The 22,313-nt window shown below is 41.0% G+C and overlaps 2 protein-coding genes across 4 annotated transcripts; both read right to left on the reverse strand.

Moving 5' to 3' along the window:
* Positions 1 to 995: 995 nt before the first annotated feature.
* LOC139909836 (uncharacterized) lies at positions 996 to 12,416 on the reverse strand. 3 transcript variants are annotated; one of them, XM_071896992.2, is made up of 8 exons: positions 12,125 to 12,416; positions 9,102 to 9,241; positions 8,179 to 8,812; positions 6,974 to 7,553; positions 5,821 to 5,885; positions 5,639 to 5,738; positions 5,393 to 5,511; positions 996 to 1,944 (listed from the first exon to the last, which is right to left on the reverse strand). In XM_071896992.2, the coding sequence occupies exons 1-8, from the start codon at positions 12,335 to 12,337 to the stop codon at positions 1,384 to 1,386; spliced, it is 2,412 nt and encodes an 803-aa protein (XP_071753093.1). In that variant the 5' UTR covers positions 12,338 to 12,416; the 3' UTR covers positions 996 to 1,383. The 3 variants fall into 3 exon arrangements, with proteins under 3 accessions (XP_071753093.1, XP_078144786.1, XP_071753092.1); XM_078288660.1 differs by having other exon boundaries at positions 996 to 1,941; positions 6,851 to 7,553; XM_071896991.2 differs by having other exon boundaries at positions 6,851 to 7,553.
* Positions 12,417 to 13,069: 653 nt separating this feature from the next.
* On the reverse strand, positions 13,070 to 21,751 carry fam98a (family with sequence similarity 98 member A). Its single transcript, XM_071896993.2, has 8 exons — positions 21,638 to 21,751; positions 19,029 to 19,177; positions 18,643 to 18,777; positions 17,665 to 17,849; positions 17,112 to 17,192; positions 16,739 to 16,855; positions 16,411 to 16,578; positions 13,070 to 14,473 (listed from the first exon to the last, which is right to left on the reverse strand). Exons 1-8 carry the CDS (start codon positions 21,673 to 21,675, stop codon positions 13,781 to 13,783), a joined length of 1,566 nt encoding a protein of 521 aa, XP_071753094.2. The 5' UTR covers positions 21,676 to 21,751; the 3' UTR covers positions 13,070 to 13,780.
* Positions 21,752 to 22,313: the final 562 nt, after the last annotated feature.

Here is a 22,313-nt window from a genome sequence, read left to right on the forward strand (position 1 = left end):
TCCATTACTTTGTTTTACACTACCAATTCCTTATTACATTTTCAAATTGGTCCTATTCTGTTCAAATTATGGCACACAGGACTAATGTTACCAATTAAGCTAAAGCTGCTACCCTGGAAACAGTTTTTGGATTTGAATGTATACTTGCAGTGTGTTTGTTAAGTCTACAGTCATACAGTACATCTTGTCTGCACTATATTTGAGGCTTTGCTACATTTTGTTCTGCACCATGCGTGTCTATCCAGTATCATGTAACTTGTAATGTTACATGTATCTTGTAATGTGTCTGCACAAATTATCCAAGACACATTCCTTGTGCATCATTTCACACTTATGCATACTGTACATTAGATGAATGTAAAGATTAACTGTGCTAAATCTCACTTCCAACACCCAGTCCTTCATCTTGGTCTATTAAAGTGCAGCCAAAAAAAATCTTTACATCATCTTACACTGTAAAATCATGCAGATTTTCTTATGAAGTCATACTGGTGTGACACTATCAGAGAATCTATGGCTGCTGAAATACTGTGTTCGGAGAGGTTAAATTGCTGGCTATCTAACACTAACAACAGTCAGTATTGCTTTCAACTGCACCTGGAACTATCACAGTAGCTATCAAAGTTTCTCTGCAACTGTAAACTCATAAATTTTGCAATTTGGCCATTTGGCCTTTCCAGCTAGTGACCCTGTGATAATTTAATTTGGAATAAAACTAAATTCATCTTTTTAACGGGTGATTAGTTTGCTTGTAAAGACTTACAAATGTACTTCTGCTAGACAAAATGTTTCTCTACTTTTCTCACCCCTAACGAGTCACCACAGAAGACAATCTTGTGTGTCTTGTCATCTTGTATTTGAGATGAAAATACAGACAGGTAAGAAGGAAATGAGAATTCAACTGCAAAAATACATCACATATTTGTAACACTACTTCGTTGTTGGTCCTTGTGAAACATACACGTAATGATAACTGTTATGGCTAAAGATGTGTGCTATCTACACCTTCAATTAAAAGTCAGGGTGCGAGAGCATACTTGAGATTTGTCATTAACAGATTTTAAGATATTTTGAAGTTTTGATGTAAAACAATTTAGGTAGTAGCTTGGTATAATGTGCATAAGCACACAGGTGTATCGCCTTTTTTGAGTTATTTTGAGGCCTACATTTCACTTCTGAATCTACTGTCATTCATATAAAGGCTAACAAAAAAAGAACTGGGAAAAGACAAGTGAAAGAAAGTAAAACATGGTTCTTGTGTAAAGATCCTGGACTCTTAAAATTCGCAACTTTAAAAAGATCAAAAACTTTTGCATTAACAAGCTGCCATACATTAACATGTGGTTCAGTATAGCAATGGAAACTGACAACGTATAATACAAGTTAGGACTTATCCCCTTTCTCTTTCTTCTTCTTTTTCTCTTTCTTCTTTTTCTTCTTCTTTTTAGGTGACTTTGCTTTATCTGTTTTTCCTTTATCATCGTCACTGCTATCACTGCTTTCCTCTTTTTCTTTGCCATCTTTGTCTCTGTCACCCTTGGAAGATTTTCCTTTTCTGTTTGTGTCCTCCTGTTTGATTCTACCATGCTTTCCTAAGGCCTGGTCCTTGTCCGCCTCCTCCTTGACCCTGACATTTGGAGGAGGTGTCAGTTTACGGGACACCGTTATCAGCATCCTCTCCTTCATCATCTCCTCCTTCAAGGAGATCTTTTCCCGCTCACTCCTGTGGCTTCTGGGGTCGTCGTCATGTTTGTGTCTGTGATCTCTCTCGTCCCTCTGGTCTCTATGGTGATCTCGGTGGTTCCTGTGGTCTCCTGTATCTCTGTAGTAATTGGAGTCCCTCTGGTCTCTCCTGTCTGTAGGGTGAGAGTGTCTGCTGCTGCTGTGATAGCGGGAGTGTCCTTTGCTTTCTCCAGCACTCTTGTCCATTGGCACGTGTTTCTGCTAAAAACACATGAAAACCATCATTTTTGCAGCATGAAGACATTAACAGAGAAAACACTTGACACTTGAATACTGTTGAGGAAAACAGGGAATGCCCACTTAAAAGGTTAACCAATGCAATATTAGAATTAATCCTTAAAACGCAACAGAGAACATTTTTTTTAAAATATACAAACAGTAAAATATCTTGCCAGATTCAAAATGATGCTGACACACATTTGATTTACACAGACTAATCAGAGGTGTGACCAAGTCAACTGCTCGAGTCCCAAGTCAATCTCAAGTCTTACATAGATTACCAAGTCAAGTCCATGTCATTAATGTCAAGTCTCAAGTCTAAATGTAGAACAGCAAGTCAAGTCAGAACAAATCAAAAGTCCAGTATCAATTTAAGATCTTAAAGAAAACTAAATATCTAGGACTTTTCAATGCAATATGGTTTTAATAGGATAAAAACTTGGTAAGAGCATCAGTTTGATTTCTATAATCAGTTTCAACTTCAATAAATTCAATCATTTCATACAAATTCAGAAAACACAATTCAGTCGTCTGGTGGAACAAATCTCATCACTTTCAATCCAAGTCATTTACACAAACGCAAGCTCTTTTGTCAAAACTTGAGAAACCTTTTCACGTCATCAAAGTACAAGTCAAGTCAGGTCTCAAGCTATTAAAATTGTGACTGGAGTCTGACTTGAGTGCAAGTCATGTGACTCGAGTCCCCACCTCTGAGACTAATGTATGCTGGTGGTGATGTACTGGTGCTTCAACAGTTAAAGTAAAAATGTTCAGCAAGGACCACTGAAGGCGTGCTTGGTTTAGGGAACTGCAGCTAATAGCAATGGGGAAAAAAGGCATTTGCTGACTTCAACGCAGTCAGGATGGCAAATTAACACCTTCAATCATCCAGATCAAGTTGCTGTCCTGAACATTTTTTTCCCTCATTATTATAGACCAGGGCTTCATTTCCCAAAAGCATCTTAAGGCTAAGGCAATCGTAGTATACATCTTACGAAGTCTCTTTAGTTTGTGAGGTGTTTCCGAAAGGCATCTTAAAGGTCCCATATTCTACACTTTCCAGTGTTTTATTTTATGTCTTGAGGTCCATTCAAAGCTGTTTGTGTGGTGTCATGTACCAAAAAAACTCTTAATCCATTTTTACACGTTCATTTTCCAGCATCATTCTAAGCCTTACCAAGAACAGGCTGTTTCTGTTGCTGTGCCTTTAAGGCTCATTAATATTAACGACCCCTCTGTTCTGATTGGCTAACCGTTTCAAGAGTGAAACGCGAGATGCCACAGAGCCGGCAGCTGTAGACAGCGAGAGGCAGGGAAAACTCAAAATGATGAAAAACAAAAATGATAATGAGCGAACCTTTGTGACGCCACAAAGTTACGGAAGTCCAAACGGCTCATTTAGAGGCTCGCTTTTCTAATATGGATTGTGTGGATTTAGTTGGCTACCGTGCGTTTTGATACTTTCATGATGTTTAGATAGCACATCCAACTCCTTTATAATCAAAGAGGCAAGGGAAATCCTGTTTTACACCATATGGGACCTTTAAGATTAACTGAAGACGCTCTTGAAAGTGATCGTAGATAACAACTGCCTCCGAGCGGCCCTAGAACACTAAGTGAGTCTTGAGAAGGAAAACAACACTCCACCATGTCACCTGCAGGACTCACTGCAACTCTTTAACTTTTTTAACTTTATTTCTTTATTGGACCTATACTTTTCCCACTAGTGATCTCTCTATAAAATGGATGGGTCTGGTGAAATAGAGTGGTGTACTCCGGGAGAGGGGAACACTGAGTTATAATGATACTTAAGATAAAAAAACAAAAAAGTCTTCGGGTGCTGAGGGAACTGTGAAAAAGGAGACAAAACACAAAATGACAAAATGGGTGGCTTTGGCAATTGATGCAACTGGAGGGGTGAGCTTCTGGAGAAGGGACAGGAAATAAATTTTCAATAACTTGTTGACGTGCAGTGAAACCAGACAGTGTGTCGTTGAAAGTGACAGCTGTCTTGATCAGAGAGCATAGGCTATAATAAGAATAGTCACTCCTAAATCTGAGGCTAGTTATTAATTTTTGCTCAAGGGCAGGTATCTCGAGCAACAGAAGAGACAAAAGCATACATTAACATTAAGCCCACGAACATACTGTATACCCATTGCATTAAATAAGATAACAGTTGGCTGAAAGCTTTCTACAGCCGATTTACATTATGTTGTCTCTGTGGCGATTCTAAGCATATATAATTGTTTCTGTTGTGTATGTTTCATTTTTGTTTAGTAGCCTATTTGATGTATTTCCACAATATCACATAACTTACAGTTTGATTAATCCATTATTATGAAACCAAGTCAACAAACACTTCAGCACCTTTCATATTGCCAGCATCTCAGTGGCTTTAAGATACACTTAACTAAGGTGTGCTGCTTTAAGAAACGCACATAAGTAATGGATGAACCTTCGTAGGATCACACTTAAAAACACTCTTTACATCTGAGAGTGATTGTTATTGGGAAACGAGGCCCAGGGTTATTCAACCATGTGCCATGGTGGACAGAGAGTCTGCAGGTTTTCATTCCAACCAAAGACTACACCAGGTGATGTCACTGATTAGCACACCTTCAACCAGAGAGGAGGAACTAACCAGTGACATCACCTGTTGTAGTCTTTGGTTTGAAAACCTGCATACTCTCAGCCCTCCATGGCACATGGTTGAATAGTCCTGCTATAGACCAATTTATCTTGTCGTATATTTAAGTGAAAGATTATAGATTAAACCTGCAATAAGCAATATCAGACCTTATAACCAATCCTAAAACTGTGTGCTATGTGGAGATTTCATTGGGACATAATGATGTAAACCAATATCCACACACGCAGGCAAGCTATGTTGCTGTTTTCCCCTCTTTTCTAAAGGTTGTTGTCAAATTCCACTCCGGAACGAAGCTCCTCCCGGCCCATTCATTTTAAAACTAGCTTGGCTCCTCGCTCGCTGTTTAAAAGCAGCCCTCACCCCCTCCCATTCCTGAAAATTATCTTGTAATGGCGGAATCGATGAAGCCAGTGAGTAAACTAGTAAACTTGCTACCTACCTCTCTTCACCTGTCATTGTTTGTGGCACACATTACATTCAGCAGGAGAAAGGCCTGGCCAAGCCAGACCGATAACCAGTGACACTTCTCCATAGGTATGTTTAGCTTAGCTATTAGCCTTTATACAAGGTGCTTGCAAAGTTTGTCCTTTGTAGGCCTCCGTAGTGCAATGGCTTTGCTGTGTGTTATTTACAAATGTGTTGCGGTTTCACTCACCCTCTAGTGATCAGAAAATTTTGCTTAGTGCAGCTTTAAAGCGCAGTGCTGCTTTATGACTTGAGGCTAATTCAACTGTGAAAGCAGTATTGTGTTCCACAGGGAGGTATATGGGTACTTACACTGCTAGAGTCATTGCGGCGATGGGTGGCTGCATGGGTTTCAGCAGTAGTCAAATCTCCAATGAACTCCTCACATTTCTGGCAGTAAAACCCAATCACTGGCGTCAGAAAATCTGATCCTGCAAATGTACAAGAAATGCACTGAATGCCCAAAACATATGTGTCGTATTTAAGCACCTAGGAGGTATTCAATGAAGAAAACGAGTAAGACAGGAAGCAGAAGTGTTATGGACAAAAATACTGTACCGTCGTCTTTCAGCAATTCCTCCAGTTCTTTCATCAAGGTCTCCATCTTACTTATTCTGGCTTGTTTCTCTCTTTTTCTACTTTCCTCATCATCACCTGCCTGGGGAACACAAGAGTTTTCACCATTTTTGAAATTTAATCAACTTAGTCAATCAGCTAAGGAGTAATATGGAAAATATTACCTTGTTTTTGTCAGAGGAAATCTGAGTGCCATGTGGATCACTTTTTGCCCGCTTCTCCTTTGTTGCTTAAGGAAGAAAACATAATAGTATAATACTGCATTCTATATTAAAAGTATCTAACAATACAGACAGTGAAAACATCTACATCAAGTCAGGTGGCATCAGTCTTCAAACCGAATGGCGAGCACATCTAGGGTCAGCTGTCAGTCATATAATCTTATCCTTGACAATTGGGAGAGAAATGAAGAACAGATCCAAAAATCAGCTTGCAACATCAATCTCTTCTAATTTTGAATACAATTAGACCACTGAATGCATACCAGTACAAAACACAGTATGCAAAAGAATTGCATTTTAAGTTTAAACATTAACCATGCGTGCACACTGCGAGCAACAGTCATCATTAGTCCATTCATTTCCTATGGAGCTAAGCAACAGCTGATGTATGGATAGTCAACAAGCTTGTCGGCTGAGAAAAGCTAGCAAGTAAATTTTTTACTTCTGCCAACGTTTGTCTGTTAGCAGGATAACTCCAAAAGTTATGCACAGATTTGCATGAAACTATGTGGAAAGTTTGGTCATGGAGCAAGGAAGAACTGATTACCTTTTCACACTGATTGGCCATAGGGGGGCGTGGCTTCTCATAAAAAGGCATGTAACTTATAACGTATTCATGCAACACCATGAAACTTTGTGGAAAGGTTAGTCATGAACTGCTGCCTAGGTCCTTGTGCATGCACCATCTGAAACTGCTGGTCTAGAACTGCTGCTCGTTAGAAAATGTGGCACATTTAAAAGTTCAAGTTTAATTAATTAATTTAAGTTTAATTTGGTCAACTATCCGACATATGGAAAAGGCTTATCTTGACAAATTCTGGTATTGGCGGAGGTATAAACTCTATTCTCTGGCACCTTCCACAATCAGTCAGAATAGAGAGACCCATCAAACAAGTCGCTTGCAGTGTGAACACGGGGTTAAGAAATATACGCTTTTTATAAGTTCTTTTTTGATTCAAGACAGGATTCTCACCTTTGATCAACGACTGCAGAGACTCCAGTGCCTGCCGTACGTTTGTGTTGCCCAATGCTGGCAATGCCAAGACTGATGCTGCTGTCTCTGAACCTGGAAGCTGTGCAGGAGGCAGCTGCTTACCCTCCTTCTGCTCCTGCATCTTCACCATCATCTTGCTGATGTCTGCTGTGCCCAAATTCAGGCCAATGTTTTTCAGCATGTTCTTGATCTTCTCACACTCGTTGATGTCGGGGGTACAGGAGGCAAGCTCTTGCTTAAACTGATGCTCCAGATTGGCAGTGGTTAAGCTAGGGGAAGTCATTTGAAGGGACTGCTTCAGATCCAGTAGATCTCCAAGGCTACCAAACATGGGCTTGTTCTGAAAATGTTGACTATCAGCACGGGAACTCTCCATTTGGCTATGCTGGGATGTGGAGTTTTCTGCAGTCTGGGAGAATGGTGCGAAAGGTGTGGCCGTGGATTTATGCTTTCCTCCGATGTATTCATTTCCATAGAGGAATGACTCTTCATCATCAAGGTCATCGGCCTTCTGGACAACCACAGAGTCTTCTTGATTTCTTGCCTGGAGCCAGGAGAAGTCACTGCCCACTCTGTCATGGGGAAGGAGCATGCTGTCGCTTTCCATTGGTGTTGCATTTTCCTGACTGTCATGTTCCTGCTCACCAGGGACACAGTCCACTTTCTTGGCTTGATTTGAGGCCTATACAGCAGAAGAGATCATCAGAATTATTCTGAAGATAAATCTAACAGCAGCTACTACCTCCTGCACTTGCTTATCTTTTGTTGGCTACTTATTTAATGTTTTGGGTCTTAATATGGTAAAGCCAAGTATCACTGCATAAGTATAATGAAGGTCTAAATGACTGTCAGCGGTTACTTGTCTACTGAACTCTCTGCAAGTCTTTTTTCCCCCTGACTTCCTTAAGGAATGTAAGAAATATACACACTAAATACCATGCAAAATATTTTTCATCTACTGCTTGTATAAGGTATGTGAATTAATAGCTGGGTAATAGTTGAATAAATAATTGAATAGTCAAATTAATCATTTTTTTTAATAGTGCCTCCCACTACAGTCATTTAGCAGCAATGACCATCCTCTGCTGAAATATGATCCCCACTGTGCAAGAAAAAAGCAATTAATTATTGAGGCTTATTGCTGTCAATACAGAATAATTACACAATCAGTCTACTGGTCAACCAGTCTATGAGTATCTAAACAAGAACCATTTTCAAACCAGAACAAGTACTGAAACTTTGAAAAAATTACCCCTGCCACCTACTACAAGAAATTCTGTGGGATGAATAATAATTTGAAGCATTACCTGAATAGTAAGGATAGCATCCTTGAGGGTGGGCAACCGGTCTTCCAGTTCTTTGCTGTTCATTACCAGCTTCAGTCCTTGTAACAGACTACTTCCCGTGGATTTATTACTGCTGCTAACACTGCTGCCACTGCAGCTCTGGCTAGGGCTCCTCTTTCTCTGGCGGTCCTTGGCCCGACTCTTTTCACGACTGCGACTTCGACTCCTGGCCCGGCTCTTGCTCCGCGCCCGAGTCCTCTTCTTGCTCCGGCTCCTACTGCGTGCCCTGCTTTTGCTTCGCGCCCTGCTTTTGCTTCGCGCTCTGCTTTTGCTTCTCGCCCGACTCTTTCCACGACTGCGGCTCAAACCGCGAGTTTTACTCCTTGCTCTGCTTCGGCTGCGTCCTCGGCTTGTACTTCGCGCACGGCTCTTGGCTCGACTCTTAGCGCGGCTCCTGGCACGACTTCGGCTACGACTACGGCTTTTGCTCCTGGTCACATGCTTCTGGAACTCAGGGTCTGATTTGACTGCTGCCTTCAGGGCATTTGCTGACTTAAATGCATCAGCCAGGTTGTACGCCATATTCCCTTTGAGATAATCTGGGAGAGGCTTGTTGGCTGCAATACATCTCAGGAATTCTTCACCAGCCCTTTCACTGTTAAATTGACATACACGTTTCAAAATACTGATAGCTACCAACAAAGCAAAAACAACATTAATTCATCTGAGTGCACCAGTCTGGCTCATAAATAACAACACAGAACATTATGTTTAGCAAGTTAGCTGAATATCAACAGGTCTTCGTTTCAAGAGCACCCATCCATAAATGCTGTGTACCAAGCAATCCATGTCAAAAAAATGCTGAAGGTTTGCTGCAGCAAGATTCAGCAGCAGTAATTTGAAAAAAAGAAAAGAAAAAAAGATTCAGCAAAACACATACACACCTGCTGTCTGTTGGATGACGTTCCACAGGAATGGGATTCCACTGCGGAATCTGCCTCTGTGTGTCTGCAGGAGGGACGATCTGTTGGCTGCCCACTGAAATCACTGTACTACGGTCTATGGAGAAGCTGCTACAGTGGGGCTGAGAGTATTAAGAATTCATGTTACAGTGCTTTACATAAAACAGAACTGTAATAGCATATTTCTGGCAATTTTTACTGTCTTTATGTGGTAAAGTTGCTATGTACATTAGAGGGGCACTTCTATGGGGCTTAAATTATTTCAAATTTGGAAATGAAAGAGACAAGTCGTAAGCATGCACCACAAGTTACAAATGCGTACCACAATGTGCAAATGTGTGTTGTGGTGTTTAAATAAACATTCAATTTACATGTACACAAATTGTGATTCGCACAATACCTTTTTTCCAAATTGTCAGGTAGTAGCTACAAACACGGAAACCTTTACGTTTACATATTACATCTTTGGTAAGAACAGCCCCACTATGCACACACAACTCCTGATTTGTGGTTACAACATTTTGCCTACACACAGACAAGACAACTCCTTCTTAGCAAATACGAATCTCGGTGTTAATGATAGAGCAAGATTAATTGTGAGTGCAAAAAACACCACTGTTGATTTAATACTTGGCCATGGGCTACATTTCTGGCCCATCAACATTACACTATAATGTTGGCTAGCCAACATTATCAAATAACACAGACATGCATGACTGCGAAACAACATTATAGCCTTGTATGTTGCGATTTGTTTGTTTGGTCCACTGTTTGGTACCACTTGAAATTTGGTCTGCAGTGTAGAAGCAGCACACGGTCATGGAGAACTTGTGCTAACTTGCTTGTACAGCAGGGCAAATAGTGGACTTGGATATGGAGTGGTCCATTTCTGAGATGTACTGACTACTTGACAATGAAAGTCAGCTTTAGAGAGTCAATTTTTTACATAAGTGTTTTGCGTTTCTTCAAGATTTCCTTCAAGGTTATTCATTGGCTGCATTTGCACTCAAGGTGCAAGTAAATGCAAATGAACGACAGTGAAATCTTGAGGGTGGGCTAGGAAAACACAAGCTTTTGCCATTTTGCAGCAGCACTCAAGGTGATGCTCTGTGGACTTGTGAAAAATCAGGACAAGTGAGTCAGAATGTTGTTCTGCCGGCTTGGCATGGCCAATTAGTGCTGTAACATCTGTGTTTTCTATTGCTTTTTAGGCCACTGGTTTGTCAATATATATCAGCAAGTTTGTCTGAGAGATTGATATTCTCCTTTTGCCATGCAGCGATCACAGTAACAATAGCAGCTCTAGTCAACACTAAAAAAGAAACAGTATTTAAAGGAGATTGTTGTATATGACATATGTTATATGTTATAACATGTCATATAACATTATTATATGGTGTTGAACCTGCTGATATTTCCACACTTAGGAGCGTGTGAGGGTGTCAGTGCTTTGAAACCAGCAGGGAGATGTGCTGACTGCTTCTAGCCCAAAGATGAACTCATTGAGTCTAGACTGACTTGATGAAGTGATATAATAAATAAAGTGATATAACTGTGCACTATCAAACTTTATCACTGTGTGGTAAGAATTATTCTGCACATATCAAAGGAGTATCTAATTAATAAAACAAAGTAAAAGTTGTTTATTGTGAAACTTTTCCTTAAATATAAATCTTTTTAGCTGTGATTTTTCATAGCTAAAAAGCTGGATAATTCATGTCCATATTTTTATTATGTTCTGCACACAATTTCATAAGTTATGTGAACAAATAAATTAACACGCGCCCACAAGTTCATAAAATGGGCACACGTATTAAAACTCTTCAAACACGAGTTTGTGGTTGAAGAGTTTCAATGTCTTGAACATCACAGAGATCAAGTTGAACTTAATTTCCCATCATACACCTAACGAATCCATCTCTTCCTCTCCTTGACATCGTTTTTCACACTATAATGGTCGCAATCAGATATAAAACACATCAACAGTTATTCTATTCTCATTAATAGTTATTCTATCCTTGCCTATCTACCCACCCAATGTTAGCAACCCGGATGACAGATTAAGTTTTGGTACATCTCAATACGCATCAGCTGAGAACTTCTGGGACGGCTGCCAAAGTTGGAATTTTGCCTCTTGACCTTCTCATATGCAAATGAATTTCAATGATGTCACATGAAGAGAGAACTTACACTGTTTTCATTTCCTATGTGAATAACTATCAAAATTACTTGGCAGTTAAAAGCAACGACTCGGAAGTGCCCATGCAGTCAAACTCGTTTGAACCCATCAAGTTTTCTGTAGACAAACTCTGGTTGGTCTGATTTTGATGAAACTTGGAAGAATGATGTGTTCTGTTCTGGTATTTAAAAAGTACACTGATTGTCATGATTGGGATGCTAAAATGAAACGGCAAAATTAAGGCACGGTAAGACATAATATACTTTGGCATTTTATGATTAAGCCCATGATTGTATAACCAGTCCTTCTCTGTATATATGCAATATGCTATAACCGGCTATGTGTGATAACAGTTCAGTTAATAATGTTACTCTCAATAGAGGAGATAAGGCAGCTGATCAACTATAGAGCTGAGATCACATCCCAAATAAATTGACCATTACTTTGGTATTATTATAGCAATTCAGCTTCATGTTAGGAAATGAATGTCTTCAGTTGTAAAGTTAAGTATTTTTAAATGTGGAGCCACCAAAACACTAATCTATTTGGACTGCTCCTGTTATCTATTTTCAATGTAAGTTCCAACCACATGTTCCTGTGAATAATTTGATCATGTTTTGATTTTGTAGTGAACTGAATTGCTAGAATATTTGAAATTGCAGCAACCTGCTTCTTACTGGATGGAGGTCTGATTTTGTCTAGCTGCCTGTGGTTCACTATGGTCTATGGATACTGTTAGCTCCGTTATGCTAGCATTATGCTAGCTAGCTAACCCTGGTCACAATGTAATTTTAGCCAGCTCGCTGGTTAGCTATTAGGTACGTACATTGGTGAAATGACCCCTCGTTGGTCTGTTGTGGAGGAAATGGTTGCGCGGCCCTAAAGCTGAAAATGGTCCACAAGGTCCAGGAGGCAAATGTCCCGAAGGGGGGACACCAGGCTGCAGACCAAATGGACCGCCGGGAGGTCCGTGGCGTGGAGGGCCGAATGGAGCCCGGCCAGGTGGAAGTTCACCTGGGTTTGGAAAACCGCGATACATTTTCGTGTTCAAGATAGCATGTTAACTCAAGCAACGTTGAGTAAGAGTAAAAATCTCTTTCCCAAAAAACCGTGTTGATCACGTCTGCAGCACAAGTAGATACCGGAAGTACACCTTTGACTCAGAAAACCATCCGGGGAATTAATTCAAGATAAAAGCTCTTCAAACGTTTTCCCTTGGCATTGCTCATCACTTGTTATTTTGTCAGTTTTATGTTAAGTTACTCATTCATTGACATATCTTAGGCCATATTAACTAAATACTCTACAATATTAGTTTATATATATATATTCGTATATTAATTTTTTCAAATATTTCAGGAATAGACTACAGAGATAGAATAGAATAGAAAGAGATTTTAGTAAATGCAGAGGCAGAGGAAATCATTCAATAACATATTGTACACTATAATAATTATATACTCTACAATATTAATCTATACATATTATATTTTACACATGAATTAATTCAAATATGAAATATGAAACCAAGCTTCCTGAAGCTGAAAATAGTCCCTGGTCTTAGTTATGGAATTGCTGATTTGACTAGATACTAAACATTTGCTTGTATATTTGTGAAGTTTTTAACTTGTGCAAATTGCTTTATCTTTTGTATTATCGAAGTTTGAATGAACCATCTGTACAAATAAAACCAAATTTGTCTAAATCACAGTATCACAATTAAAAATTACATCCACTTTCAAAATAGGTTACACCAATGAATAAGAAAATGTCAGTGTTCTCATTTCAAAGTTTATTGCTCATCTCATTCACACATCCAAGCAGTCTTTCCAACATCCATATTTGCATGTACACATTTTTCCATGAGCAGTAATAGGTGGCCTCTTTTAAATAAGTAACAAAGGAGATCCCAGTCAAACAAACTCAAACAAAATCAAGACTGGAAACTTGAACCTTTTCTTTTCAAGTATTCATCAAATTCAATAAAACTATAAGATGGACTTCAAGAATCCCACATGAAATGATGTGTACTTCTAACGTCAGATATACAGTAGGTGCGTGTGCACTGAAGTCTCGGGACTCTCTCTCTTTCCTCTTTCAAATAATCTCCAAGATAAGGCTAATTTAGTGTCAAAATGAGATCACCACAGCAGAGTCCAACTAATCATCAAACCGTCTGTGGCAGACTACTGTTGGCTTGAATGTTCGTATGTTGAGGAAGCAGAGCAAAACATGCATAATAACACTCAAGTATGTAAGAGCAAAAACACCACATTAGAACTGTCTTCTGCAGTATAGCCATAATTCACAAAAAGGCTATAGTGAGTGTATATATCACGCATGTGAACAGTTCCACTTTCAAACCTTTGGGGGATTTTAACTATGCTCTATATTCACGTTTACGTAAGGCATTTCCAAATCATTCACATCTGAAATGTAGCCCCTTTGTGTGAACTCTGCTGCGATGCCCCACACTGTGTCTTCAACTAGTGTAATGTCTGCCTTGACCAAAGCCTGCTTGGTTGTAAGGCTGCCCGCCATGTTGGAAGTACTGTTCAAACTGTCCTCCTTGGTTAAAACTCTGGCCCCCTCTCCCTCCCCAGCCTCCCCCTTGTCCTCCTCCTCCTCCTCCTCCTCCTCCTCCTCGACCTCCTCTTCCCCTGCCCCCCCGACCCCCGCGGCCACTGCCTCTCTCCTGATGCCGACCGCCGTCTTGGTGGTAGTTGTCATGGTAACCACCTCCTCCTCCTCCTCCTTGGTGCCCTTCTCCAGGGTAGCCAGGGTCCTGGAAACCTCCTTGGTAGTTCCCTCCTCCGTAACCTCCTCTCCCTCCTCCCCCCTGATGAGCTCCTCCATCTTGATAGTGACCCTGGTTGTAGCCACCTCTCCCTCCTCCACCTCCATCTGACCAGCCTCCCTGAACCTTCCCCCCTCTGCCACCTCCTCCTCTACCTCCCCTATCTCCATAACCACCTCCTCCTCCTCTCTCGTAGCCTCCGCGGCCACCTTGGGAGTATTGATCGTAGCCCCCTCTGCTGCCTCCACCTCCACGCCCGCCATAGTGTCCTCCTCCTTGGGGAGCATCCTGACGCTTCTGCCAGGAGGGCATCTCTGGAGGAGGAGGCTCAATCTCACAGGGTCGGCCTCCTCTGTCTGGCACCCGGCCCATCAGAACCTGAGAAAAAGATAAATATTAAAGTAGGCCAGCCCAAAGTGGAGCCCACAGGCCAAATTTGGCCTTCATTTTTGTCAATTTTATCTATTTGAGATAAAGTTTCTCTGTCTCAGTTTCACTAAACACATTAAGGAAGGGTCATAAGAGTGGGGATCAATGTAGCGTTTTGTAATTTGGCTGTTCACATACACTACATGGCCAAAAGTATGCAGACACCCCTTCTAAATAGTGGATTCGGCTATTTCAGCCATTACTGACAGACAGCACACAGCCATGCAATGTCCAGGCAGTAGAATTGGCAGTAGAATAGTCCATACTCGTACTGAAGAGCTCAGTGACTTTCAGCGTGGCACCGTCATAGGATGCCACCTTTCTAACAAGTCAGTTCATCAAATTTCTGCCCTGCTAGAGTTGCCCCGGTCAACTGTAAGTGCTGTTATTGTTGCTGTTAAGTGGAAACGTCTAGGAGCAGCAACGCCTCAGGTGTGAAGCGGTCAGCCACACAGGCTAACAGAACGGGACCGCCGAGTGCTTAAGTGTGTAGTGCGTACAAATCGTATGTCCTCAGTCGCAACACACACTACCGAGTTCCAAACTGCCTCTGGAAGGAACATCAGCACAAGAACCGTTTGTCGGGAGCTTCATGAAATGGGTTTCCATGGCCAAGCAGCCGCACACAAGCCTAAGATCACCATGCGCAATGCCAAGCGTCTGCTGGAGTGGTAAAGCTTGCTGCCATTGGACTCTGGAGCAGTGGAAACTCTGGAGTGATGAATCACGCTTCAACATCTGGCAGTCAGATGGACAAATCTGGGTTTGGCGGATGCCAGGAGAACGCTACCTGCCTGAATGCATAGTATCAACTGTAAAGTTTGGTGGAGGAGGAATACTGGTCTGGGCTGTTTTTCATGGTTCAGGCAAGGGAAATCTACAGCATACAATGACATTCTAACGATCGTGTGCTTCCAACTTTGTGGCAACAGTTTGGGGATGGCCCTTTCCTGTTTCAGCATGACAATGCCCCCGTGCACAAAGCGAGGTCCATAAAGAAATGGTTTGTCAAGATCAGTGTGGAAGAACTTGACCGGCCAGCAATGTTCCAACATCTAGTGGAAAGCCTTCCCAGAAGAGTGGAGGCAGCAGCAAAGGGAGGGACCACCGCCATATTAATACCCATGATTTTGGAATGAGATATTCGACAGGCAGGTGTCCACATACTTTTGGCCATGTGTGGCCATATTTAAATATTTTTAAAATATTTAAATATGTCATTAACTGCAATAACTAAGATTTTTACACCCCCATAGCACAGAATGACCATAATACGTCAGCATTGGGTTGCTGCTGAGATTTCTGGCTTTCAAAACTTTCCGGCCCATACTCCCCACCCACTGAATTTTAACAGAGTGAACTATGTAGAGCTCAAATGACTGAGTAAGAGCTATGGCGTAAACCAGCCACTAGAGGACTTCTCCACCTCTCTTTGGCATTGTTTTGTACTCATCCTCCACTAGCTGCTTTCACTAGCAGTTATGTATCAAAGCCATAACTAAGCCTAGTGTGGGCAAACTTCAAGAAAGTAAAGACCAATCTGGTTCAGTGGAAGGTAGCATCCAGCTATCTCTACCAGTCAGGAAGATGGAGGTAGCCAAAGCAGTATGATAACATTTCTGTGACAGAAGTCAAACTGAGAGAATCTCTGCCCTCCTTGCCACTGTGACTGCTAAAGACATGCAACTGATCAACTCCAGAGAGAGCATAAAGGGATGGAAATGATGCTTTTTGCCATAATTCTACTTTAGCCGTTGTAAATTTCGGCACACACCAAATGGCCAAACACACTAGACCGTGCACTGAAGAGTCTACCATGAGAAGATGGACTTGTGCACATTCCTAACACATTTGCAACAGGAAAAACCCCCAGTCATGGGACTTACCTTGTTAATAGCACAAGCAGTTTTCTCCCGTATCCTGCCGCTGCTTGTGCGCAGGATTTTGGAGAGGTCTTCTCGTGCAGCAAAAAGGTGAGCAACAGAGACTTTGCTCGTCATGCTGAGGGTGGCACGCAAAGGGGGGTAAATTTTGGCCATCTTTTCGGCATGTGTCTGTGAAACAGAAAATCAAATTGCATTTATCAGCCTTTGGAAGTCAATATACCAAGTATTTTATTCATGTTTTACAAAAACGAATGCCAGCAGTCAATCGATTGTACTGTTAATGTTAATAGTAAGAATTAGGCAACCAGAATGTGATGTTTCCATGTACCTTGGCTCTGTCAGACCAACCAAAGGACTGAACTGTCACATCTAGACGTTTCAACAGCATTTTCCTTCTCACTTCATACTCATTTACAAGTGCTTGGTTGATAGCTTCAATTTTTTCCTAGCAAAACAAGAAAACAAGGGCAAGAAAACAGTCATTTAATTTCTTCAATATTCCTTTCTTTTAAAATATACTTAATGTAAACTTTTTCCATATGCATTACTCCATCATATCCTTAAAGCATGGTCTCTTAAACAGGTTGCTGTCCTTTTCCCAGTGATATGTTCTTATTGACCCTGGATTACAAAGCAAGACACAAAAGTTTTCAATTGACCAAGCTGAACATTTGAGAACCCCTGCCTTTAAGAGTTTTTACCCAGTGCACAGGTCCAAGGGCCTTCTTCATTAGAGGTTCTCCTACATGGGTTGCTGGGACTCTGGTTATGGCTTCTTTCAGCTAAGAAAAGAGAACAATGTGCAGCTTTGTGTAGTATGAGTATTAGACAGGACCACATTGACAATGACAGGACTACAGCCGTTTCCCTCCTACAATTAAACATTTTCAAAATACCAAAGCCTAGATACTAGGTTTCAAGTGATTATGGGTTTATGAAGGCCAAGGCCAATACCAGTATTTTTAGATTGAAGCTGCCAACAGACAATATTTTGTGCTAATATTCAACATGCTTAAATTTCAATGATTTCTTTTTTTCAGAAAACAGTGAAAAATTAAATGAATAAATTAAAATGTGCAAAGAAAATCTAAATTCACTGCAGGTTTTCCAGACCGTTTTTATGTAGCTGTGGTCAGGGGGAAACCGCCATCATATCAGAGGTGGACGACACCGACTGGTTGCTATCTGGCATTGAATAAAATGATCTAACCCTACTAGATACTGTTTTGTCTCTGTATGACAGGACTAACTCACCTTCTTCTCAATTCCACTGAAGAACTGGAACATGGTGATGTTGGCAGGGGGCTTGGACATGCCCAGGGCCACGCATATGCCCTTCAGCTCCAGGAAGACCGGGCTGCCCCCCGACTCCTGGGCCTTCTTCTGAGGCTTGTTAACCAGGATCATCCTGGACGCCTCCAGCTCAGACACCAGAAAGGCTGAGATAAAAATTGGATTTAGTTAAATTCTGATCCCCCATTAAGCTGGCAAAACCACCTTTCTGATGATCACAGCTAATCAAAGTTGTGAAACTCTAAATGGACACTATAAGAAAAAGGACACCAGGAAAGAATAGAAAAGGGACAACTGTGTTTAGTAAAGAAGACAGAACACATTGTACTACTAACACTGTTCCCTATTAATCTAAGAGTGGACATGCAGCACAAAGAAACTGGTGATTACATGGTGAGAACAATAAGACCAGCAATAGCTGGTAATACTTTAAGAGCTTAGATTTAGATAGTTTATAAAGTCTTTTTCAGACTTTTTAAGGACCTGCAGATACCTTAGCACACTTTAGTCTCACTTTTGTACAGGAGACTGGTAAAATTGACATGAAATATGATACAAAAATAATGTACTGTTTTGAACTAGTAGGGACTACTTTCCCTGTTTCCATAGGAAGTGAAGGCGGTGGGTGATGGAGGACTGTACAGCTAAAAATCCCTGCGCAGTGGATGGATATGTGGTTGTTCACATGAAATGGTTTCAAAAATAAACCTGGCTACATCATCTATATTTAGTTAATGATACTAGCATGGAGTCTACCATCACGCAACATAGTGTATGCTAAAGTGTTAGCATAGAGCACTGCAGCCAATGATCTACCGGGGACACGTGGATGATTTTGGTGTCTATGTTCTCATCACTTTATGCGGACCAATGGGACAATCTACCAAACACTTGGTGTATTCCTTTCAAGAGAGACTGTGCAAAGCGCTGTTGTCGTACTGAGCAGCAGCAGGCAGTTGGTCTTATTGAGGAGCCTCTGGGTGACGTCTCCGCTGGTGAGGACAGAGTAAGGACAGGCCAGCTCCGACAGCAGACCACTCATCTCTAGCTGGAAGCCCTCCGCCTCACTCGGACCTGGGATGGGTGGATGGGCACAATAGAAGCCTTACTAACCTTAGCTGCTAACTTTAACTCTTTTATAAGCTCTCTCTTAGCTCTATTATACCTCAGCTGAAAGTACACAACCTCTACTGTCTTCAATCTTCAGATAACAAGATTAGAAAATGGCATAGGACTATGGTCAATACACAAGACTCCACGCGTATGGGAGCACAGAATTTGCAATAACAAAATTGGGAGAAAATGGGGAAATGCAAGTTTCTTACAGTTGGTGGCATGGACATTCTCCTCCAGCTTGCAGTAGAGTCTAAGCTCTGAGACAATCCAGGCACAAAGCTTAGTGAATTCAGGTGAAGCTGCTCCTCCACTCACAGCAGACTCCAGAGCCCCATCCTCCAAAAGAGGGCCTTGGTACCTACAACGAAACATCAGTGTTTCCAACACATAGACTTTACTTGGGCGGGCTGCCCAGGTATATTAACGGCCGCCAAAGTATATTTGGCGACCCATTTTAGCATTTTTTATTTTTATTTTTTTATCCGTCCGACACCAACGACACCATCCGCGATCGATTAACTAGTGGACAATCTCCCCTCGCTCTACCCCTCCAGGGTTTCCCACACATAGAAAACTTTGTGGTGGGCCGTCTGTTCGCCTCCCACTGCACACGCGTGAGGGATAATTTTTTTTCCATGCCAAGAAGACGGCCGACTGAATTCCCGAAAAGAAGAACTAACAGTTAACGTTACTCGGAATACAGCGGAGTTCCCGAGATTAGCACGCTGTATAGCCTAGCTGCTAGTCAGTATCCACTGAGTGGACTGATAACGTTAATATTAACTTTTTAACTCTGACTCTGAATGTTTGCTCCCTCAATCCAGATTAATATTGAAAAATATTTTCAAGGAAGGAAAAGGACTCGTCCTGAGGAGGAGCAGGAACAGTCTGGACCAGAGGAGCTGCTGAGCAGTAAAACAGAGCAGATAATAATGTCAAAGGCTAGTAATTTAAGAGAGGCTGCTCACTGCAGAGCCAATGTCCAGCTACACCCCTCTCGTTAATGCAAGTCTGGACCTAGTCAAGCGCCACCCACTGGCTGTTAACGTTAATGCAAGCCCTTCGTCAGATCGTACTGGATTGTAATGGAAAAAAATCAGTTTATTGTTGATGCGCAAAGGTTAGGTCAAAGTAACCATAAGACTTGCATGGAACTTTAGATGCTGGCATAGCTAATATTACCTTACTTTTCTCTAATATTTTTCATGATACCACCAGCATGTTCAGCATCGTTTCTGTGACAAACGGCACAACTAGACTTACAAGTAGGCAATGTGAGAGATTACTATGTGTGCACCCCTGCCTTCTTTTTTCCACCGCATTAAGATGTAGGCTATTTGTGAATTAATCTCAATCATATCTGATTAATTAATGTAATAAAGTTTGACCTAGGTTACCAATTTGGCTCTGCAGTGAGCACCACTTGGAAAGATGCAAGTGGTGCTCACTGCAGAGCCAAATTGGGGTGGGGCTGGACCTAGAGGTGGAGCTGGACTAGGTCAGCTCCACCCATTTGGCTCTGCAGTGAGCACCACTTGTAATTTAACGATGTAAAGATCCAGGCGAAACTGACAGCACAGAGAGATGTAGCAGGGCAGAAAAGCAGATTTCTCTGTAAAAGAGGTCTCATTTCTATTCTTCACCTTGTAGACAAAAGCAAGCAACAAACAGAACAGTGTAGCACTGTTTATATTTTTAAGTTATGTTATCTTTGACACAAAGTACTTTAGATATATACAGGTTAGTTATTTGTTTGACAAATGGAACTATTTAAAATGGAGTACGTTAGATAATTTTTCAGCCATCCGGGTAGTGGGATCCTTTATTGATATTAGCCTATATATTGACAATATAAGAGAATACAAGAATAAAAAGGCACTCAATATTAATTATGATTTTATTCTAAGTTACTCCATCTGCCTTGTTAAGGCAGAGCCAGGCTTGACATTTAAGGCCTGTTGACTACAGTTTGTCATATTCATTCATACCAACAACATTCAAGAATCTAGCCCTGATAAGTTTCGTTTTCTCGTATGGCGACGACGACACGCCGACCTACATTCAAAAATCTGGCAATATGATGTTGCCTTGATTATCGGCCAATGTACACACCGCGTAGAACATGACTTAAGATATTTTATGACTCGTTGAAAGTGACTGGAAGATTCGGCGTACGAGTAATCCAACAAGCAGCACTTAATAAAATCTCAAGTTTGAGAATTAGTGAATGCTGGTCTCTACCGCACTCCACTGTGTATTTTGGGGGAGGAGGACTGTGGGAAGAACAGGTGAACCAATTCTAAAAATCGAGATTTTATCTAAATTGGAGGTGCTTCGTGTATCGGGTAGATGCCGAAGTGAAGACTGGCTCCAAGATTCGTAATACGTCTGAAGTTATATTCTACAAGGTATGCACGTTTGCAGATAAACAAGGAAACTTTAAATTATAACATTTTTCAATGGAGTTTGACATGACGTTCTCTCCATGCAAGAGAGAACGGAACTATCTGGGCTGTCCTGACATGAATCATGACGTTTAGTATTGCTGACTGGCTGATAAATCTTGGCCATGTCCATCGTGGCACATGCAAATGCTATTCATATATCTTGGTTCACACTAGTAAGCAAATAAGTGACCACATAAACTCATCTCTCTAATAGGGCTGCAACAGCTAGTTAGCTTACCAAGTGGTTTAGCTAAAGCAAGCTAATTCATTGCGTTAGCTAAAACAGTAAAGATAAGCAAGGTTGGCTATCTGAATTTCAGTTTTTCACACAATCGGTCTATTGACAGGCAATATTATGCGTTTCGACTTACCCTAGATCTTCAAGGGAGACAAGAATGTCATTCTCCATTCCAATAACCGTTATTTAACTTGTGATATGAAATAGTTTTCAGTAAAGGTTCTCACTTCAGCCAGCTCAGCTCCTGCACGGCTGGCATACTGGGGTCCTCATATATATTTTTTATTTTTTTACCGTGGTGGTGCTTGGGCTGGCCGCAATAATGCCTACCCAAATTCACCAAACTTCACTGTTGCCAGGAGTCAGGTGAGAGGCTTAGTAACAGCTATATTCGGTTGAGTTTGTTTTTTTTCTGTTTTTTTTTAAAAGAAGACAATAAAAATGGCAATGTAATAATGTATTCTCCGATTATGGTCAAATACTAAAATCTGCGTTGAATCACCGCTAGAGGTTGATGTTCAGCAACAAGACTTTTCTGCCTGTGGCCTGTGAATTTCTTGAAGGCCAATCAAATATGCTGAAAAATCTTATAGAACAGTTTTTTTTTCTGTCCAACAGGTCAGATTGTATGGAGGACCATATTAGTCATAATTAAATAAATAAATATGTGTCAGTAAAATAAATAATTACATAAATATATAATATCATCAGTAAATGAATTCATAATTGATTGATTGTATTCTTTAATTTCAAAGAATTAAATAATATTTTCATAATTATTGTTTTCATAATAACATGACTATATTTAG

The sequence above is a fragment of the Centroberyx gerrardi genome, chromosome 15 (genome assembly GCF_048128805.1).
Source record: "Centroberyx gerrardi isolate f3 chromosome 15, fCenGer3.hap1.cur.20231027, whole genome shotgun sequence".
Lineage (NCBI taxonomy): Eukaryota > Metazoa > Chordata > Actinopteri > Beryciformes > Berycidae > Centroberyx > Centroberyx gerrardi.

What these genes read in the sequence shown, in the direction of transcription:
- LOC139909836 (XM_071896991.2), bottom strand. Translation starts at nt 12,337, where the DNA reads ATGTATCGCGGTTTTCCAAACCCAGGTGAACTTCCACCTGGCCGGGCT. An exon ending in CGTCATCCAACAGACAGCAG is followed by an intron (nt 8,813 to 9,101) that starts GTGTGTATGTGT and finishes TCAATTTAACAG; the next exon opens with TGAAAGGGCTGGTGAAGAAT. An exon ending in TTTCCTCTGACAAAAACAAG is followed by an intron (nt 5,739 to 5,820) that starts GTAATATTTTCC and finishes TGTGTTCCCCAG; the next exon opens with GCAGGTGATGATGAGGAAAG.
- fam98a (XM_071896993.2), bottom strand. Translation starts at nt 21,675, where the DNA reads ATGGAGAATGACATTCTTGTCTCCCTTGAAGATCTAGG. An exon ending in GTCTCCCTTGAAGATCTAGG is followed by an intron (nt 19,178 to 21,637) that starts GTAAGTCGAAAC and finishes GTTTCGTTGTAG; the next exon opens with GTACCAAGGCCCTCTTTTGG. An exon ending in GAATGTCCATGCCACCAACT is followed by an intron (nt 18,778 to 19,028) that starts GTAAGAAACTTG and finishes CACCCATCCCAG; the next exon opens with GTCCGAGTGAGGCGGAGGGC.